General features: G+C 38.4%; 1 protein-coding gene across 4 annotated transcripts in view; it reads left to right on the forward strand.

Moving 5' to 3' along the window:
• PITPNB (phosphatidylinositol transfer protein, beta) overlaps window positions 1–22,322 on the forward strand; it is a 112,100-nt gene that overhangs the window by 2,458 nt on the left and 87,320 nt on the right. For all 4 annotated transcript variants that reach the window (XM_011934833.1, XM_011934832.1, XM_011934829.1 and 1 more), the window contains exons 2-7: window positions 2,776–2,806; window positions 5,983–6,128; window positions 18,418–18,509; window positions 19,177–19,184; window positions 19,685–19,759; window positions 21,696–21,779. In XM_011934833.1, the coding sequence (XP_011790223.1) occupies window positions 2,776–2,806; window positions 5,983–6,128; window positions 18,418–18,509; window positions 19,177–19,184; window positions 19,685–19,759; window positions 21,696–21,779 (436 nt within the window). The remainder of the gene's footprint in view (window positions 1–2,775; window positions 2,807–5,982; window positions 6,129–18,417; window positions 18,510–19,176; window positions 19,185–19,684; window positions 19,760–21,695; window positions 21,780–22,322) is intronic.

Consider the following 22,322-nt stretch of genomic DNA (forward strand, 5'->3'; position numbering starts at 1 on the left):
TGGTCTCGATCTCCTGACCTCGTGATCCGCCCGTCTCGGCCTCCCAAAGTGCTGGGATTACAGGCTTGAGCCACCGCGCCCGGCCGGTAGGAGCTGTTTCTTAAGTAATGTCAGTATCTAGCACAGCGTCTAGTCCTAACATGCTGTATTCAGTGTTGTTCAATAAAAAATTGATACTTATTACTCTCAAGTCAACTTCCTAAAATTCTTGTTGGTTAGGAGCAATGAATAGCTTGTTCCTATGTGAAAATATTGGTAACTAAAATATTTTCACAAATGTTTGTTGTCTTACAAAATTCTTTTTTTTAATTTAATTTAATTTAATTTTATTTTTTGAGGCTGAGTCTCACTCTGTTGCCCAGGCTGGAGTGCAATGGCATCATCTCTGCTCACTGCAACCTCTGCCTCCCAGGTTCAAGCGATTTGTCCTGCCTCAGCCTCCCAAGTAGCTGGGACTACAGGCGCACACCACCATGCCTGGCTAAGTTTTTTGTATTTTTAGTAGAGACAGGGTTTCACCCTGTTGGCCAGGCTGGTCTGGAACTCCTGACCTCAGGTGATCCGCCCACAAAGTGCTGGGATTACAGGCGTGAGCCACGACGCCCGGCCCTCTATTTGTTTTTTTATAAGAATGAAAATGTTAGAAATGACTTTCGGAGTGGGCTGTTTCCCTTCAAGTTATTATTTAAGCAACAGATGAAGTTACCATTAATGTAAACTCCTGGTTTTAAAGAATGAGTTACTGATTCCATTTGGAAATTAGGAGGATTTTCAGACATTTGAACATTTTCGATTGGCACTAAAAGTTAAATACTGCTTTTAGAATAACAACAGAAAATCAAAACCTGTATGTTCCTTTTCCCTTTTACTTGTTAAGCAAATCTTGAAGAAGTTACTTGATTCATTGTTCTGAATGTCTTAATCAGTCACTTTCATTTTTTGAAAGAAATTTCCTTGAAAGTATTCTTAAATAAAAATAGGGATCTTCCTGTTAGTGAGTGTAAAATTACTCAGCAGTGATTCTTTGGTTTTGTGAAACTTTAGGGAAGACTAACTTTTCCTTCTCTATCCCTTCCTTCCATTCCCTCTGCAGTCCATCATCTTGGTTCAGGCCTTTGTGACAGTTCTTGCCTAGCCTCTCAAAAGATAACTTTCCCCACTTCTCCTGCTTGTCAGTGTTTTTAACCACCTGCAGATGACTTCTGCAGGTCAACTGTAGTTGTCACTTACCTCTTGGAACAACCTGGGATTCCTTATTGCCAAATGAATTTAATGGATTTCTTACCATAGTATTCCAGGTCCTGATAATCTGCTCCCAACCTATAGCTTTCTAATCTCCCCTCCCCCATTTTATGTTTTGGGACAGTGAGCAAGTTAGTGTGTACTGAGGAGAGAACTAAAATGATTCAGAATTTTTAGGTATGGAAAGACTTACAAGAAGTTTGTTCTTGATGGAGAGTAGAAATTAGTGACCATTGTGGGTTTGAGAATGTTCATTGTTTTTGAGTCACCATTATCAGAAAGACAGAGCGGTGAGTAACTCAGTAGTCAAAGGGGAGGGAGTAACAGACATGTGTTGTACATGTTGGAGATTGAGGTAATGTGAACATTCAAGCATAGATGTTTGAGGAGGGGTAGGTGGAAAGTGTAGCTGGAATGCAAACTAGATATAATCTGGGTTATATTACCCTCTTCATACTTACAAATAAGAAAGACTATTAAAAAAGAATGCCTAGGCCAAAAAGATTGTCACTAATACAAAAAGTAAGCTAAATGGCTCTTACTGTAAGAAAAAAATAAAAAGAAATTATAGCTGAAAAGAAATTGGAATGAGGAAAACTATTGAAATTTTTCCATAAAATGACAGATAAGATTAGGAAAGTATGAGAAGGATCGTATACCCGCATCCCCCAAAAAAGGAAGTTGCTGTCTTGGAATCAACTATAATTATGAGACCATTTATATACAGGGATGGTCTTGATTTTCAGAATTTATGGTGGAAATAAATTAAGGACTCTCCTTATAAAATCTAGAGATAAAATGCAATATTTTGATAACATAATATACCATGATATTGTTTTTGGACTTTGTCTTTTAAGACTGCTTGCAGTGGAGCTATAATGACATCTTTTTGATATATACAGTAAGAAACTCTTGGATAGGATCAAACATATGTCAGTCTCATATTGTATATATACTGGAAGGGATTATTATAAGCATCAAGTAGTTTCCATAGTAAAATTTTTTCTTATTAATTCTACACGACTCCTTATTTGTATCTCAGTAAACTTGAGGAATAATTGAATAGTGGGGGAACAGTTCCTGGAAGCATTTATTCAATGAGATTCAAGACACGTATTCTGTAAGAAGCATCATAAAAACAAAATGCACAGTATATAGGTGGAGAAAGAAACCATACTAAAAACTTTGTCAGGGCAACCTGACCGGACAATCTACAAATAATACAGTCTGTACCCTGAAGTTTTCAATGTTGAGTTTTCTGTTTTTTCTTTACAAGAATCTCTGCAGCTGCTGTTTGGGGTCCTGGGAACACTAAATGCAAATGATCATTGAGACCCAGGAATGATAGTTTTACTTCCCCAGTTAGGGTGTTAGGCATTGCAAAGACCCTCTTCCATAAATGACACCCTTGTATTTTTTGATTTAAGAGACCTGTCTCTGTTATCGTTGGATTTAAGGTGAAACCTCTTCAGGGATCTGTGTTTAAAGCTATTTCGTATGTAATATATATATTTTTTTCTTTTGTCTTTTTAGCCGTGTGGTTTTGCCATGTTCTGTTCAGGAGGTGAGTTTTTCTTGCTTCTGCATCATTTTATTGGTATATGTACTGTACTTTGATATGTTACTCTAAACTCACATTTTCATAGTATTGATTTACCTTTTCATTCTACCTTATGTGACAAAATTAATTGTATGAATGATAATTGCAATGAATTGCAAAATGAATTAAATGAATGATAATTTCTTGCTACACTGTCTGGTTTTGGAAGAGTCTAAAGAATATAGTTTAACCTCCTGTCTAGTGCAGGAATTCTTTCTACAACATCCTAGAGAAATGAGGCTCCAGCCTTAACGTAAGTACTTTAAGGTTAAGTAGCTTGCTACTTAGGGAAGCAGCCTGCTTTACTGTTGGACATTTTAAACATTTGTGTTTGAACCAAAATCTGCTTTTCCTGTAATGCTTGACTCTTGTTTGCAGTTTATCCCATTTGAGCAATGGGAAATAAGCCTGTTCTGTCTTGCAGTGGTTAATCCTTCAGGTTTTCTCATGGCAGCTCTCCCCTCCAGGCAACCCCGTTCCCCACAAGCACTTTTATTTCATCTTAGAAAGTCTCAAGGTTAAACATTCCCAGCACATTCACTTGGCTCAATACAGCATGAGATGTAGACTTCCTACCAGCTGGTCCTATACTATATGTGTTATAATTGTTGATCTGAACTGAAAACAGTATTCCATACATGGTGTGACCAGCACATAACTGTAAGAGCTCCTTGTTTTCCTCAGCCTGGACGTGATACAGAAATATATCACCTATTCAGAACTTGCATGTCCTGCAGTTATAGCCATGTGTAGTGTAGCCAAGAATGAAGATAAGAGCAGAAACAGCTTCTGAGAAATCAAGATATATATAGCAAAACCCATAAAACCCTCTAGGCTCTTCTTTAACTTGCACACAGTTCCCATTTGCTCAGTTATCTGGTTTTCCTAGAGCTGACAATAGATTAGAAGCAGTGACTTGGAAGTGGGACAAAACAAACTGATAACCTAAGAAGTGACAGCTGACAGAAGACAGAAAGAAATGCAAGAAGTGAAAAAGAGTAGCTCTCTGGCACTGTTTAGTGTAGACTTGAACACAGCTGTGTATATCTCAGGAGGATTCACTACGTTAAAACACTCCAGAGAAGCCAGGGACCCTATTCTCTGTTTGCACAATTGATTGTTTGAAGTTGAATGTGGAAATTGACATTAGTTTCTGTTAGACCTTTTCTTTTGGTTTCAGCTGGTTGAATCAGCTTCTCCAAAATCTCTTTGAGTCTTGGTATTGTCACTGAAAATACTCTTCTTGGCTTTTTGTTGTACTCCCCTTTTTTTTTGGAGATGGTGTCTCCATCGCCCCCAGGCTGGAGTGCAGTGGCACGATCTCAGCTCTCTGCAACCTCTGCCACCTGGGTTCAAGCAATTCTCCCTGCCTCATCCTCCCTAGTAGCTGAGATTACAGGCACCCACCACCACACCTGCCTAATTTTTGTATATTTAATAGAGACTGGATTTCACCATATTGGTCAGGCTTATCTTGAACTCCTGACCTCAAGTGATCCACCTGCCTCGGCCTCCCAAAGCCCTGGGATTACAAGCATGAGCCACTGTGCCAGGCCTACATGCACTTTTAAAACATGCCTTCTGTGCCTATTTCTTATTCTTTTTTTTTTAAATTTTTTATTCTTAAAAAAGGAGAATGAGAGAAAGCCTAAGTAGCATGCCATGAAATATCAGTCCATTAACATTTTTTTGTATACAGTTCTTTTGATTTTTTGTTATTGTATGTTCATTAACAGAATGAAATTTATCTTTTGACTTAGACTCATTTTAGTCCTATTTTAGAATATGATAGTGTTTAAAAGTACATGTTGAAGGTATTTAAGGATCATGGCATTTTTAGACTAACCCTAGTGTTGTATCATGGAAAGCCGAAAGGAGAAATACAGTCCTCTCTGCAGGCTCTACAGACATTTATTTTGGGAGCATTTAAGAAATATGTTTGGTTTCAACTTCCCAAACACTTCCAAATTGAGTAAGAGTGTGTGTGGGGGTGTGTTTTTAAATTTAACTAATGGGCAAGATAGCAGCATATCTCCATGCGATTTATAGATACGAATATTTACTGAGCTTAAACTACCGGTTGTTTTGGTCCCTCACATAAAATGTTAGTTTTGAAATTACAAGTTCTTAGAGGTAGATTTCTGTAGCTTTTCTTTGAAAATATGCTTATAAAGAAAAAATACACTTCTTCAAGCTGTTTTCATTAGAAGGAAGAAATTTAGCCAAATTTGAAGAGATGGAAGATAGTGCCACGGCTGGGTCACTGGAACAAATAAGAACACGAGAACTTTTCCCAACATTTGTTGGAACTAGTGACTCCTGATTGGCGCAGAAAATACAGCTGACTTACAGATATATTATTGATGCAGGCTTCTGAGATTTCTGATTTATGTTAAATGAAATAGAAACTACTGTCAGCAATTTGCTGCCTTTTATGGTAATATGTGTATAGTTATATTACTTTAAAAACAGTTTCTGTTTGTTTACTTGAGGACTCAAAATGAACATTTCTGATCTTGGGCCCCCAATACTGTTTCTGGTTAGCTGAGGAAGGACCAAATTGGGTGTATCATAAATAAGTCAAGGAAAAAACGACCCCAGAAGTCTACCAAGATTTGGACTATCTATTATGTTTCTTTGGATCTCCAGGCTTTTGTTATTGTAGTTTACATCCTTCCCCTTTATCATTAAGAACGATATGCTGGTTGCTCAGCTTTAGTTGGCAAAGTGCCAGTTGTATTTCTGCCATAACTTGGAATTTTGTGAAGTTAAATGAGAAATAATAGAGGTGAAAATGCTTTGTAAAGTACAAATATGTATTGTTTAGAAGTTGAAGCAAGTTTTGAGACATTTTCTTGATAAATGGATAGTGTAAAGGCACCAAAGTATTTGTAACTGGCAAATTTTTTGAATAATGAAAGTTCTATAAAATACAGGTTTTTAAAACTGTATAATCATCTGCGGTTTGTCTTCCTAAACATATTAATTTCTAATTTGAGTTGTGATCTCATATTGAACACAGTTGTGCTGAATGGTTTGGATATGCTTTTCTATATCTTGTATATTATTAAGATTTTAGCATACAAAATTTCTGCAATTACTACTGACTTACTGAATTTCTGTGTTCTTTGAAATTTCAGTATCAGGTTGGGCAGCTTTACTCTGTTGCAGAAGCTAGTAAGAATGAGACTGGTGGTGGAGAAGGAATTGAAGTCTTAAAGAATGAACCTTATGAGAAGGATGGAGAAAAGGGACAATATACACACAAAATTTATCACCTAAAGAGGTAAGCGGTGTTCACATTTGACCTGGCTTACTTATGATGCATGTAACTAGCTAACTTAACTAGTAGATGTGAAGTACATTTTTCATTTCAGTGTGATACTATGTCACATTTTAATTTTTTGAGAGAACCTCCTCCTTTATTTGTTATTTGTAAATTACAGAAGTATTATATCTGCTTATAACAAAAATTCAAATAAAAACTTAGTCCCTGCTCCTTGCCATCAAATATTTGTAACACAGAGAGAAACACCGGAAGCAGCTTAGAGTTTATCCTTCTATATCATTTTCTGTATATATTCAAAGGAATTTTTAAAACATAGATAGCAATGTATTACTTGTATCAGTTTTAGTTTTCTACAACAAATGGACCATATGAATGGTTTTGCAGCTTGCTTTATTTCTCATGAACATCTTCCATATTGTTATTTAATATCTGTGTGATTCTTTTTAAAGCTGAGCAAAATTTCTTCTGGACGTAGTTTACTTAACCATTCCCTACATTGTAAGTCCATTTACGTATTTTAGATATTTTCTAGTTTTTGTCTGTTATAAATAATGTTTCTGGCCAGGTGTGGTGGCTCACATCTGTAATTTCAGCACTTTGAGAGGCCGAGGCAGGAGGATTGCTTAAGCCTAGGAGTTCAACACCAGCCTTGGCAACATAGGGAGACCCCATCTCTACAACAACAACAACAAAAACAAATTGACCGGGCGCAGTGGCTCATAGCTGTAATCCCAGCACTTGGGAGGCTGAGGCGGGTAGATCATGAGGTCAAGAGATTGAGACCACCCTGGCCAACATGGTGAAACCCTGTCTCTACTAAAAATACAGAAATTAGCTGGTTGTGGTGATGCATGCCTGTAGTCCCAGCTACTTGGGAGGCTGAGGCAGGAGAACCGTTTGAACCGGGGTGGTGGAGGTTGCAGTGAGCTGATATCATGCCACTGCACTCCAGCCTGGTGATAGAGTGAGACTCCATCTCAAAAAAAAAAAAAGAAAGAAAAGAAATTAGCGGGACATGGTGATATATGCCTATGGTCCCAGCTACTTGGGATGCTGAGGTGGGAGGATCACTTGGACCCAGGATTTAGAGGTTGCAGTGAGCTATGATCACTGCACTTCAGCCTGGGCGAAAGAACAAGACTCTATCTCAAAAAATAAACTTTTGTGAACATGGTTGTACATGTGTCTGTATGCCTTAGGTTACTGTTCCTAAGATAAATTATAGGAGAAATTAATAAAAGGACTGCTGGGAGGACATGCACCTTTTAAATTTTGATATTACTGCCAAAATTGCCCTTACAGAGTTTAATAGTATTTTTCCATATTTTCCTTTTTAATTTTTGCTAATTTCACAGACAAAAAATAGTCTCTTGTTAAAATTCGTATTTCTTTATTAGTGAGGTTGAATGTCTTTTTATATTAATTGACCGTTTGAGTTTCTTGTATGACTTTTGACTCTTCATATCCTTTCTTCATTGTTTTTTTTTCTCTTTGGTTTGTTGAAGTTTTTTTGCACATTCCCCTAAATTTGACAGTCTAATCTGTATCTTTGGCATAAATATTTTAAAACAAAAAATGCTGGCCAAGTGCAGTGGCTCACACCTATAATCCCAGAACTTTTGGGAGGCTGAGGTGGGAGGATTGCTTGAGCTCAGGAGTTTGAGACCAGTCTAGGCAATATAGTGAGACCTCATCTCTACAAAAAGAAAAAACAAGCAAAAAAAAAAAAAAAAAAAAAAAGTGCTACCAGTATTTATCTAAGGGCAGAAGACCAGTAATGGCTGCTAAGAGTCCATTTTGTCTTTAGTCTCCCTAATTACAGGTGGGGGATCTTTTCTCTTGCCTCTATTCTCTTCATATTGAAATGAATCATACTCATGTTTTGTGAAACTCCTTAAAGCTGTAGCTGTCATGATCAGAAGTTTTTTGTATTTCCTCAGCTTAACTCTGCTGCTTGGTTTATAGTGACCCATAACCTACTCATCCTTGGTTTATAGTGACACGTAATCTTACCACTTTATAGAACCTTACATTTTAGCATTATTTTCTCTTAGAATACAGCATTTATTTGCTTCTGTTGCAGATTTCACTTGAGAAATAAGGCAGTAAGTCTGATCAATCAATTATCCGTAGAGAAGGTCTTTTCATGGTTTCTATTAATTTGTTAGTACCCTAAGTATATCTGAAAAATATGTCTATGGAGAAAAGATTTTGGCATTCCAGATGGTATAGTCTATATAGTATTTAAAGTTTTGAATTTGCTTATATATACTCAGTTTTCTTTTTCTAGCATTTTTGCATTTACCTGTTAATTGAATTATACCACCACATACAAACGTTCTCTTAAAGACACTGAACTCTTCCTGGGGGTTCTAAAATAAGCCAAAAAGTTTGACGTATAAAATTTTTTATTGGCCTCTGATGTCCTGTTTAGATCACTGTCCTGTAAGTAAGTAAATTTGAAAGAGATTCAAAACGTCCTCTGGTTGAAATCTAAGAGTTGAAATGTTGAGGAAGTGTTTGATACATTCTTGCATGGAAAAGAACAGTTTGAAATAATATGTAATACATGTTACATGGTTTTTGAAAAAAATCAGAAAAAAAAAGCCTAAAAGAAGTGCATTAAAAAATTACCCATATCCCATTACCATTATAATGTATGTACCAAATACCATACATGACCTGTATTTTCATTTTTATGAAAAAGAAAAAGAATGTTAAATACGATTTTTGAAACAGTTGATTTAAGTAACACTGCAGTCAAGAAGAAGGAGTCTTAAAAGTTGAAGAGGGCTAGATAAATATGGTTAGTGCAACAGATATTCTTATTCTGGAGAGATTGTTTGGGGATGAGGTTCAGAATTCCTCTCAGGCTGTTAGTGGGTTAAATAAAAGATTTTGGCTCTCTGGCAGCCAACCTTCCAGCACATTTGGGCTTGTAGAACAACTTCTCCATTCCTAGGAGGAGCGGGGTACCCTGTGGTTTTACCCTTTCATGCACTCATTTACTTCTCATTGCAGTCCTGAGAAATAGACAATATTCATATTGTACCTAAGACACTAAGGCACATATTTACCCAAAGTCACAGCTAATAAGTGACGGAATGGTGACAGAGACCTAGGTGCTCTGGTTTCAAATCCCACACCCTTTTGTCCCAGGTGCCTAATGAGTACAAGGCACTCCCATGAGAAGGGAGAGAGGGGATCTGATGGGATGGCGAGGGTTATTTGATTCCCATGGAAGGTTGGCCTTATCACACAAAGATGGCAGCTGTGGGCAGAAGCACAGAGAGGAATGAGTCAGGAAAGGGAAAAAGGCAAGAGGGTGGCAGTAATGGGTCTCAGGCAGCATGGCAAATAATGACTATTCTGACAGTAGTGAGAAACAAAAACCTATCCAATAAATAAACTGGGCAAAACAAGGCCCATTTGCTGTCCTCTGGAGGAGGGAATGGCTATGGGGCAGTCAGATGTCCACACTGACAAATTTGTCTGTCAACATTGAAAGCACATTAGCCATAGGATAAATATATTATGGAAGGGCAAAGAATCATTTAGTAGTACGTGCTGAGGCCTTCACTGTGCTGCAGGAAAGACCTCCATCCCAGGACAAGCCTGAAGGTGCAGCCCCATCAGACTTACAGTTTTCTTTAGGGCATCAGCTCAGCATGCTGAAGACATACCCATAGTCCCTAGCTAGTTTTAGAGCTCTCCCTGAGGAAGTTAAATTTGTGTCCAGTAATATGTTTGCTTTTTCAGCATTTACTCCATAAATTATCCTAAGCTGGGTGCACTGTCACTGTATAACATCAATAAAACTACAAACTTAACTAAGGCCACCAAGGCCTTATTTTACTTTTGAGATACTTGAAATTCTGAGATCTGCTTTAGCCAGTATAACTCAAGTCTCTGGATCCCCTGACCTGTATGCTTTCCCATTTCAGCAAAACACTTCTTGGTGGCATATACGCTTAATCTCAACCAGAAGGTTGAGAAACAGTCTTTGTGATTATTGACAAAAGTCAAAAGTTGTTGACTCATTGCATAGAACATTTGAAATGTCTGGTTTCCTTGAATCTCAGGCAATAAATCATCTCATGGGAGAATGAGATTTTGTCCCTATTTTGTTTGATAACTTAGAGTGAGTGGTTGCCCATGGTAGTTCTGAACAGAAGATCTAGTACTTATGTATTTTTACTGTGTGCTGATCACTGGGTTATTGGAAGTGTTTCAGTTGGGAGTTTATTCATTCCTCACAGCAACTTTTTATAGTGAGGAAACTGAGGTCCAGAAAGGTTTAACTTACCCCATGTCTCACTGCTATTTGGTAGCAGAGATAGGGCTTGAACACAGCCCAACTCCAGAACCTGCCCTCTTAACCACTTCGCTTAGCTAACCGCTTTGCTCTACATCTAAGTCCTATGGAAGAGTTATTTTCCATTTCCTGAAGTTAACTCCATGGGAGTTTACAGAAAAATTCTTCCAAAACCACAGGTTTCACCATCTCTTACTTTCTCTGAAGTCTTTAACGTCTAAAGTCTTCTTCCAAAATAAAGCTAAACTTAACAAGGCATTTAAGATTCCAATTGTATAAGTCCATCCAGAACAAAAACTCTCGGCTCTAAGCAAGCCAGTCTCTTTGTTGTCTTCCTAACATAAACTGTTCAGCCCACCCTGATTTTTTTCAGCTCCTTATGCTGAGGCCTCTCATGACCTGCTTGGTTTTCTGAGTACACCTCAGAACTATCCTATGCAGAGGCTTTCCATGGCTGCTTTTATTCACTTTGATCCCTCTTCCCTAAACCCATCATATTTGTCATTTCTACTCATTTTGATACCTAGTCATATATTTCCATATGTGCATGTTTGTCTTGTTGTATCCCATTTTCCACTAAAGTTTGTTTATTTAATAGTCACTTAGTAGTGGATGGTAGTGAAAGAGGAAGGAATTTACCAGGCAGAGAATTTTAGAGGATGACAAAGAAATGTGTTGAAACTTTCAGGTGGCATTTCAGAGAAAAGCCTGTAGCTCTCCTGAGACTTCCCTGTACAAACACACTGACCAGTCCTTTTTGTTAGTTTATTTGCTTACCCTTCTTGGGGAAAGTCAGCTTTATTCTTTCTTATTCTGCATAAGTGTTACACTTTCACCATCTTTAGTCAGTCCTGATTGATGGGGAATTTACAAAGCTTTGCCAACTCCAGAACCACCTTGTTTCCCAAAGGTCAAAACAGAAGAGGTTTTTATTGAAAAATCATTATTTTAAAATTTCATGTGGTTCCAAGGTAAGAGTTCATTTTTGTAAGCAAAAGGAGTCATTTGCCAGGAACTTAAATTATGTTTAAAAATGAGAAATTTAAGGCCGGGCGCGGTGGCTCAAGCCTGTAATCCCAGCACTTTGGGAGGCCGAGACGGGTGGATCACGAGGTCAGGAGATCAAGACCATCCTGAGCTACACGGTGAAACCCCGTCTCTACTAAAAAATACAAAAACTAGCCGGGCGAGATGGGCGGGCGCCTGTAGTCCCAGCTACTCGGGAGGCTGAGGCAGGAGAATGGCGTAAACCCGGGAGGCGGAGCTTGCAGTGAGCCGAGATCGTGCCACTGCACTCCAGCCTGGGCGACAGAGCTAGACTCCGTCTCAAACAAAAGAAAAAGAAAAATTAATAAATGCCAGCCAAATATAATTTGTTCTTGAGTCAAGAATTAGCCATCATAGACACGTTATTTGTCATTATATGTAGTTTAGTCCTAAATTTTTCACAGTTTCAAAGTTTTCCAGATCGAGTGATCCTATTTCAGAAAAATATCAGTGATATTTCAGCAACTGCTGATATACTGTCTGTGTAGATATACTGTGGATATTTTATGTAAATGGAATCATGTAATATGTGGCCTTTCGTGATTGACTTCTTTCACTTAGCGTATTTTCAAGGCTTGTCTGTGTTAAAGCATGTATCAGTACTACTTTGATTGCTGAGTAATACTCCATTGTGTAGACCTGCCACATTTTGTTTATCCGTTCATCAGTTGTTGAACATTTGGGTTGTTTGCACTTCTGGCTATTATGAGTAATGCTGCTGTTAACATTTGTGTATACTTTTTTTGTGTGTGTGTGAACATGTTTTCAGTTCTCTTAGAGATATATATTGCTGTGAGTGAAATTGGCTGGGTCATGTGATCACTCTACATTTAACCTTTTCAGGAACTGTCAAGCTGCTTCCCAAAACAACTGCACCACTTTATAATGTTACCAGCAGTGTATGAAGATTCCAGTTCCTCCACATCCTCATTATCTTTTTTATTACAACCATTCTAGTGTGTGTGAAGTGGTGTCTCATCGTGGTTTCGATTTACATTTTCCTGGTGATTAATGATGTTAAACGTCTTGAGTGCTTTTTGGTCATTTGTATATCTTCTTTGTTTGAAGAACTATCTGTTCAAATCTCAGACCCCCACTTTCTTTTTAGTTTTTTTTTTTTTTTTGGAGACCAGGGTCTCACTGTCATCTAGGTTGGACTGCAGTTGCTTGATGATAGCTCATTGTAGCCTTGAATTCCTGGGCTCAAGCAATCCCGCCACCTCAGCCTCTCAAGCAGCTGGGACCATAGGTGTACACCACTGTGCTCTGCTAATTTTTTTTTTTTTTGTAGAGATGAGGGTCTTCCTGTGTTGCCCAGGCTGGTCTCCAACTCCTGGTGCTTAAGCTATCCTCCTTGGTCTTGGCCTTGGCTGCCCATTCTTTTTTTTTTTTTTTTTTTTTTTTGAGACAGAGTTTCACTCTTGTTGCCCAGGCTAGAGTGCAGTGGTGCGATCTAAGCTCACCGCAACCTCCACCTCCCAGAACCAAGAGCTTCTCCTGCCTCAGCCTCCCAAGTAGCTGGGATTACAGGCATGTGCTACCATGCCTGGCTAATTTTGTATTTTTAGTAGATGCAGGATTTCTCCATGTTGGTCAGGCTGGTCTCAAACTCCCAACCTCAGGTGATTCTGCCTCGGCCTCCCAAAGTGCTGGGATTACAGGCCTAAGCTACCGTGCCCGGCCTCTGGCTACCCATTCTCAAATTGAGTTTTCTTTGTTAGGTTATGTTATTTTTATATTCTGGGTACTAGTTCCTTGTCATAAAGGTGATTTGCAGATTTTTCCCCCATTCTGTGAGTTATCTTTTCACTTGCCTGATAGTGTCTTTTGAAGCTTAAAAAGTTTTTAATTTTGGTGTATACTTATAGTCCCAGCTACCTAAGAGGGTGAGGTGAGAGGATTGCTTGAGGCCAGGATTTCAAGACCAGCCTGGACAATATAGCAAAACATATTGTGACCCCGTCTCTACAAAAAAATTTAAAAATTAGCCCAGGCACAGTACTGCGTACCTGTTTGTCGTAGCTACTCAGGAGACCGAGGTGGGAGAATCACTTGAGCCTAGAAGTTGGAGGTGGCAGTGATTTATGATTACACCGCTGTTCTCCAGCCTAGTGACAGAGCAAGACCCTGTCTCTTAAAAAAAAAGAAAAAAAAAGTTTATGATTTTGATGAAGTCCAATTTATTTTTTCTTTTTGTAGTTTATGCTTTTGATGTCATCAAAGAAATCATTGCCCAATCCAAGATCATAAAGATTTACATCTGTGTTTTCTTATAAGAATTTTATACTTTTATTTTTTACTTAGGTCTTTATCCATTTTGAGTTAATTTTTGCAACCATCCATTCTTGCCCACTCCAATTAATTTTTCACACAAAGCCAGAATGGTCATACAACTCAAATCAGATTGTGCCATTCCCCCTTTTAAAGCTTTCGGTGGCTTCCCATCGTACAAAGAGTAAAATCTAAACTCTGTGACCTGTAAGGTGAGGCCCATGTGGTCTTTCTGCCCTTTCTCCATGTTTGGTCATTGCAGTCTAGCCATGCTGGAGGCCTAAGAGTGGCTCAAGCAGGTTAAGTCTTTTGCTGTCTTAGGACCTGTAGTCATGCTGTTCCCTTTGCTTGCTGTTCTGTTCCCTGTCTCCGTACCCTTGGATCACTGTTGTAACATTATTTCCTCAGAGAGACCTTCCCGACTACCCTTACTCCACTTACTCATTGCCCAGTGCCCTATGCTTTAATTTCACTGCACTGCTTAAGTAATTCTCTTTGTGTTTTGTTGTTTACTAATCTGTTTTCTGCCTCCATCCCTGGAAATAAGTTCTGAGTAGGAATTATTCTTGTGTTCTCACCATTATTTACACAGCCCCTGGCCTGGGATGGTGGACACAGTAAATATTTGAGTGGATGAATGAATGAGGTACCCAGTATTTTATTTATATATATATATGTGTGTGTATGTGTGTATATTTATTTATTATTATTATTTTTGAGACATAGTCTCACTGTGTCCCCAGGCTGAAGTATAGTGGTGTAATCTTGGCTCACTGCAACGTCCACCTCCCTGAGTCAAGCGATTCTCCTGCCTCAGCCTCCCAAGTGGCTGGGATTAGAGGCACCCGCCACCATGCCCAGCTAATTTTTGTGTTTTTAGTAGGGTCAGGGTTTCATCATGTTGGCCAGGCTGGTCTTGAACTCCCAACCTCAGGTGATCCTCCCACCTTGACCTCCTAAGGTGCTTGGATTACAGGCGTGAGCCACTGCACCTGGCCCTTTCTTTTCTTTTTTTGCCTTCTTAGCTGAGCTTTTCCTGACTAGTGAGGAGAAGGCATCCCAGTGTATTTGAGGCATATTTCAGTTGATCATAAAATGAAAGATTAATTGGTCTATTTATGGTAAATTAATCTGGTCTTCAAATTCTTCCCTAAACTTTTCTGTGTTTTGATTTTCATCTGCAGTGGGAAGGAGAAGGGTGCGAATAGTTGTCTTGCTTGTGTGGTTTACAGATAGACATAAGAATTTCCAGGGAAAAGTACAGTTAGAAATGATTTACCATGGTATTATCTATCTCAGGAATAGGATTAAAAAAGGAATGTGCCTAGATCAGGCGTTCAGTGTACCTTATGTTTTACCCTGAAGTTAAATAGTCTTAATATTCAGAGTGGGAGAAGGGATATGTATTCCTAAAGAGTCTTCATGATCTTGGGCATTGTGCTATTGGTAACTCTTAACTCTTCACTCTTAAGCAGCTGAAATCTAGCCATATTACCTTGAGGTAAGTGAGCACTGTTCTGAGTATTGGTTTATCATGAGGGAGCACTATTTTGTGAATAGTTTGGGAGGACAAGAGAAGGATTGTCCTTTTTGCGTGTTTGTTTTTGAAGGCCTACCTCCCATTTTATTAATTCAGTTAATAATTGTTCCTTTTCTGAGGCTCTCTGTAAGCTTCCAAAACAGGAATCTGCTGCATTTTACTAAAGTGCCTTACTATTGTTAATTCAGTTAATAATTGTTCTTTTCTGAGGCTCTCTAAGCTTCCAAATCAGGAATCTGCTGCATTTAACTAAAGTACCTTACTAAGTAATAACTGGTGGGAAAATGATGTTATGTTCTGGGTTATATATACCTGGCACACTTGAACTACCATGTTAGGAATATATTAAGGTTGCCATTAATGAAAATTTCTAACCTTTGAAGTAGAATTGAAATTTAATTTTATTTACTCCATATATACATTTTCCTCAAGTTTAGTCAGTCACTTAGATTCATTGAGGAGAGATGTATTTAATAATGTTCTCCCGTTAAACATAAAAAAAACTGAGTAAATTTGAAATAAATCTAGCTTATAGGTTTGGACTTTATTGACTCAGTCAAAACATAAAATGAATAGTTGGGATTCTCATGGTGGGAAAAGTATCTTGGAAATAAGATAGTAGGCATTTGGGAGCGAGATAAAGAAATATTAAAATTTTCATGTAGATTTGGCTCATGTTGGCCTTTAATGATAAATGCCAGTTTCCTTCTATTTGAGTCAGCACATTTTAGAACATTTTATGAATACTAAAGTTCTTCACATATCAGGCACTATAGGAATAGATAGATAGTTAAAATATGTGTCTGAGTTAATACAGAATTGTTTCTCCTGCCTTTTCGTTTTTTTCTTTTTCTTTTTTTTTTCTTTCTTTCTTTTTTTTTTTTTTAAAGACAGAGTCTTGCTGTGTCACCCAGGCTGGAGTGAAATGGCACTGTCTCAGCTCACTGTACCCTCCGCATCCCAGGTTCAAGCAATTCAGCCTTAGGGCCCCGAGTAGCTGGGTTTACAGACACCCACCACTACGCCCGGCTAATTTTTTGTATTTTATTAGAGACAGAGTTTAGCCATGTTGGCCAGGCTGGTCTTGAACTCCTAACCCCAGGTGATCCACCCACCTCTGCCTCCCAAAGTGCTTGGATTACAGGTGTGAACCGCCACATCCGGCCTCTCCTGCTTTTTCTAAGTTGACCAACTGAACCATTGATAGATCTGTTTGTCATACTCTCAGATGAATAGTTAGTCTTGTAGCTTGGCTTTAAAAAATTATCCTCATGTATTCCATTGTACCCTGATTAGACCTCACCCACACTTGAAGGGATTTTGGTTCTGATTCTTTAGCAATGTGATACATTTTTTGGACAACTAGATACTCTTTGACTTTTAAAGTGATGTTATTTTCGGTTGTCCTGGCTTGGTGTTTCTGAAGTTTGAATGAATCGTTCCACCATTTGAAAAGAAGTAAGTGATCAGGCCGGCCGCAGTATCTCACACCTGTAATCCCAGCACTTTGGGAGGCCGAGGAGGGTGGATCACGAGGTCAGGAGTTCGAGACCATTCTGGCTAACACAGTGAAACCCCGTCTCTACTAAAAATACAAAAAAATTACCTGGGCATGGTGGCAGGCGCCTATAGTCCCAGCTACCCTGGAGGCTGAGGGAGGAGAATGGCATGAACCCGAGAGGCGGAGCTTACAGTGAGCCAAGATCGTGCCACTCCCGCCTGGGTGTGAAGACATTAAGGAAGATTTAAATGAAGAAAGGCATATGAAAGTACCCAGCTCCGTGTCAGCTTATAATTAAAAAGCAGTAACTACCATTTTTTGAGCTCATTGTACTGTGCAATGTGCTGAACGCATTCGAGTATTTGATTTAATTCTCTCAATAACCCTGCAGAGCAGGTAATATGCATTCCATTCAACGCATGAGGAATTTCCGAGAAGCCAAGTAGTAGGCCTGAGGTTACACAGCTTCCAAATGGTGATGTTGGGATTTATATTCGATCTGTGTGAAAAATCTGTGCAAGCAAAACTACTCTTTACAGTAGGCTCCAGTCACTAAATCAATTACTTCATATTCATTTATTTGAAGACTGGTAAGACTGATTTTCCCATTTGTTTGTTAACGAGTAACATTTTATATTTGTAATGGGCCTGTGGATGACTTTTGCCCCTTTATATGTTGGGATTGTTTCTGATTATCATATGCTTGCACAAGCTTCTCATATATTAATCATGTATTGAACCTTTCTCTTCCTCTGAACATACTTGAGGCAGCAAGTGACATTCATCTCCCATACCTACAAAATTTTATACTTGGATATGCTTTCATTTCTCATTTTCTGCATGGGTCTTTTACATTGTCATTTTTCTTCAGGTCTGTTCTGTAAAATGTATTGAGACTTTTATTCAGAGATATCTCCTTATTCTGGGGCTTTTTGCATTAAGAAACAGTATAATGTCATCTAACTCTAAGAACTACGTTGTATTAATGTGCAGGATGAATAGCCGTTAACTCTTAGGTTTCACGTTGGGGTAGTAGATCAGAAGTCCTTAAGAAATAATTGCTTCTATTTAAAGCACACACTCACACACACACAAACCCTTTTATATACTTGTTTTTTTTTTTTCTTGTGAGACAAGGTCTTGCTCTGTTGCCCAGGCTAGAGTGCAGTGGTGTGATCTCAGCTTGCTGCAACCTCTATCCCACAGGTTCAAGTGATCCTCCCACCTCAGCCTTCTGAATAGCTGGGGCTACAGGCATGTGCCACCATGCCTGGTTAATTTTGCATTTTTTTGTAGACACAGGATTTCACCATGTTGCCCAGGCTAGTTTCAAACTCCTGGGCTCAAGTGATCCTCCTGCCTCAGCCTCTCAAAATGCTAGGATTACAGGCATGAGCCACCGTACCCAGCTAAATATTCTTAATCATTTTTATTTAAAATGTAAAAAATTATGTGTTCATTTCTAGTGGATTACTTTAGGATTGAAATAAACTAGTTCATCAAACTTAGAACATGATCACCTTTGATTGCCGTACTCTTTCAAGCAGTTTGATAGATACCAGGACAGAATTGATGGTGCTTTTAAATATATCCAGTATCTCTCCTCTCCCAGCAAAGTTCCTGCATTCGTGAGGATGATTGCTCCCGAAGGCTCCTTGGTGTTTCATGAGAAAGCCTGGAATGCGTACCCCTACTGTAGAACAAGTAAGCCTGGCCCCCAGCAGCCATTGCACCCCTCCACCCTGAGAATGAGAGGGATTCCCAGTACCAATGTCTTTGAGAAGGGTTACACTGAGCAAGGTCTTTCTTGGATTCTTGGATAGTCACTGCTAGAAAGATGGCAAAGGAAGAACTGCATTGGGTTCCCCCACCCAGAACTTTGTGACAGGCATAAGTCCTTTCCCACATGGCAGCCACTTTGGGGTCCTAGCCAATTATGCTGGCTCCAGGGGTAAGCTGAAAGAAAGGTCGTTTACGCTCACAAGGGTGTTTTGGTGCGTTTCAACAGTATTTTACTTATATTGCTACATAGTAGAGGAGGAATAGGACAGACTTCTGAAACAGCATCCTATCATTTGCTAAACTGACCTTATAAATAATGTTTTGCTTTTGTGACATTCTTTTTAACATTATTTTGAAAATTAGATGATTCTTCGTATTTTATTTGTACTCCATAGTCTAAATTAATGTGCTGTGTAGTGTCACTTGTGTAGAAACTCTGTTTTGCAGACATAAGTTACTAAATAAATGTTCTGTGTTTTTAGGTAGTTTAGTCTTTGTGACATTTAAGTTTTGGGACAGATTGTTTTGACTCCAATTAATATTCTGAAATTTTTCTCCTTTCATTACATACCTCTCCATTATGCCTCAGTTGTAACGGTGAGTAAAACTATTTTTGTGTGTCATACTTTTATCTTTCAACTTTGTTTTATACAGTAATTATTTTCAACCATTCTTTGCTAACTGCCCCTCACTGCATGGTTCCCTCCTGTGTCCCGCCAACCAGTCCCCACACTCTACCACATGTTCCCAGGGTTCATGGGCCCTTTCCACCCTTGTCTCAAAATCTCCCTATTGATTTTATTTTGCTTTTGTTACTCCCTTCAAACACCGTATTTGTTTATCAGACCTCACAGCTTCTTTATTAGCCCAGTATGCTGCGTGGCAAGTCGAATTGTTTGAATTATTTAAAAGCATGCAGCATTTGGTTTGCCTGACAAGTCTATAAAAATTGGTAGCTAATGATTCTTTGTCACTTGAGGATCGGTCTCCTTGTAGAGTCAAAGCATGGATGCCTATACTAGGAAAAGCTCCCTCAGACGTGGGCACCAAGGAACAAGTAGAAGATTACTGTCATTTTCCTATTGTGTTTTCTGCAGAATGAATATATGAAAGATGATTTCTTCATTAAAATCGAAACATGGCACAAACCAGACTTGGGAACATTAGAAAATGTAAGTTTCAACTCTGCACTTTTAGTACAGAAGCCCCTGGAAACGAGAATACTGTATGTAGTTCACTTGTCATCACCAAAGTAATGTCACCTGTGTTAGACTAGTATCTGACCACACCAAGCTGTGTCAACTTGAGATGAGGCAAGCAAGCAGCCAGAAACCAAATGGGCTTTCCCTGTCAGTCCCCTTGCCTTGACACTTTGGTAAAGTTGCTGTTTTGATCAGCTACTCTTATCTGAGGCAAGGAGAGCTTGGGTAAACAAAATTCAAAGATAATCCCCAGCCCAATTTTAGCCATTAGTTTTGCTGATTAGATTGCTTTTATCTCTGAGTGTTTGCCAGAGCTGCTCTGCATAGCAGAATTGATTGCTTTAATTTTTACCTCCTGTCTGCTTTGCTAGGTATGGGCTGATGTCAGAGAAATGGCCAAAAGGCAGGAGGGATAAAATACTTGAATAACTTACAAAAATGTTGAAAAGCTCTTGACTTATGTAAGTTGGTGCACATTTATCTCTTTAAGATTCAAGAACATCTTTGAGTTAGAACTTAAACTGTAATCATTAACTTTTAGTAAGGTTTGTCATGGAGCTTGGGAAGGCCTGTTGTATAGGTTGATGCCCTTGGTCTAGGGGTTCTCAAAAGTGTGGTCTTTGGATGGGCCAGCAGCAGCACAGTATCTGAGTACTTGTTTGAAATGCAAATACTCTGACTTCACCCAAGAACTATCAAACCAGTCTGTAGGGTTGGGACTTAGCAGTTTCTGTTTTCTGGTGCACATGCATTCCAGGAGAGTAGGTTAATGATTATGGCAAATTCTGTTTTTTACTGTTCTATTGCTGTGCTCTTATGCTATTGATGCCAATTAGCCAATTAATAGAACTTTGAATTTTAATATGTAGTATTTGACTTGAGTTTTCTTTCAAGTGATCATTTGACATTTTATGTTGTTTTTCTCTTTTAATTTTTTTAATTTTTTTTAATTTTTGAGACAGAGTCTCAGTTTGTTGCCCAGGCTGGGGTACAATCACGCGCTGTCTGCTCAGTGCAACCTCTGCCTCCTGGATTCAAGTAATTCTCCTGCCTCAGCCTCCCAAGTAGCTGGGACTGCAGGCATGCACCACCATACCTGGCTAACTTTTGTATCTTCAGTAGAGATGGAGTTTCACCATGTCGGCCAGGCTGGTCTTGAACTCCTGACCTCAGGTGATCCACCTGCCTCAGCCTCCCAAAGTGCTGGGATTACAGGTGTGAGCCACTGCACCCAGCCTTTTTGTTGTTTTTTATAGTAATCTTCTATAATTTGTAATCTAGATGAGATGATTTGGTGTGCATTAATCTACATGATTTAATCTGCTATTTTCAGCTTTTAAATGGGCATGTCTTTGGCAGTTTTCAAACAATTCCTAATTAGTTCATAGATGGCATTTCAGAAATAAATGATGGATGAACATGCAATAGAGAGGAGTTGGCATCATACTGAAACTGAATAGCTTTAGGATAATCGAATTTTGGAGAGATTTTAGACCATACAGTGCATCATTTGAATTCTACTTGTAATGTCACCTTATGTTTGTATAGAACTTTGTTGGTTACAAAAGTTACAAGTACTTTGTTGTGTATCATTTGGGTTAAACATAGGTCTGGTATATTTTGTTAAATAAATCATCTGTGAGGACTATCAGAAAACAACATTGACAGGTTTCTATTTATTTGGCAGCATCCTTATTCTCTCCTTCCTTATTATTTGGGGTTATAAGTGGTAATAAAAGATTTCTAGATCCTGCAAAATATCAGACAGCTAATATAATGAAATAATAATTTGGGTCTTTTAATTCTCTATAATGTACCCTGAGTGACTCAAGATAAAGATTATGTATGTAAGCATAACAGAATAATCTACACTTTGTTTTATTTCTTTTCTCTTTGTCATTGGTAGGTACATGGTTTAGATCCAAACACATGGAAAACTGTTGAAATTGTCCATATAGATATTGCAGATAGAAGTCAAGTTGAACCAGCAGTAAGTATTACTGAATGACATTTAACCAGTTCCCTTTTACAGTTAAAAATTATTTTCTACTATCACATTTAGGATTAAGTTAAAATTATTTCCTTTCTTTCTTTTACGGCCTACATTTCTATGCCGAAATGAGCTTGGAGTGTAGTCTAGTAGGTCTTTGCAGCAAAGAGACCAGAGTAAGAGAGAAGGTGATTTGTTTTCTGTGTGGATTTTGCCTTTGTACAAGTGATCCCGTTAGGAAGTCCCAATATACCTGGGAAATGTAAGTTGTTTTCACTGAAAAACAAAACAAAACACATTGTTTACAAAATAATTCTCCTTCAAGCTTCTTTAAATAATATAGATCCCTTTTACTTTTCAAATGTGATTAAGAAAGCAAAAATTTAATTTGCATGCAAGTATTTAGTAACTCAGCCACAGTTGTTATTTGTGGAAAATAGTTGGTGTAGAGTATCTTTTTTAAAATTTTCTTTTAGATTCCAGAAGTGGGTGTAGAGTATTTTAATTTAATAGTTGTTTAGCTTTCTATTTTGAATCCTATTA

The sequence above is a fragment of the Colobus angolensis genome, unplaced genomic scaffold (genome assembly GCF_000951035.1).
Source record: "Colobus angolensis palliatus isolate OR3802 unplaced genomic scaffold, Cang.pa_1.0 Scaffold139, whole genome shotgun sequence".
NCBI classification, from domain to species: Eukaryota; Metazoa; Chordata; class Mammalia; order Primates; family Cercopithecidae; genus Colobus; species Colobus angolensis.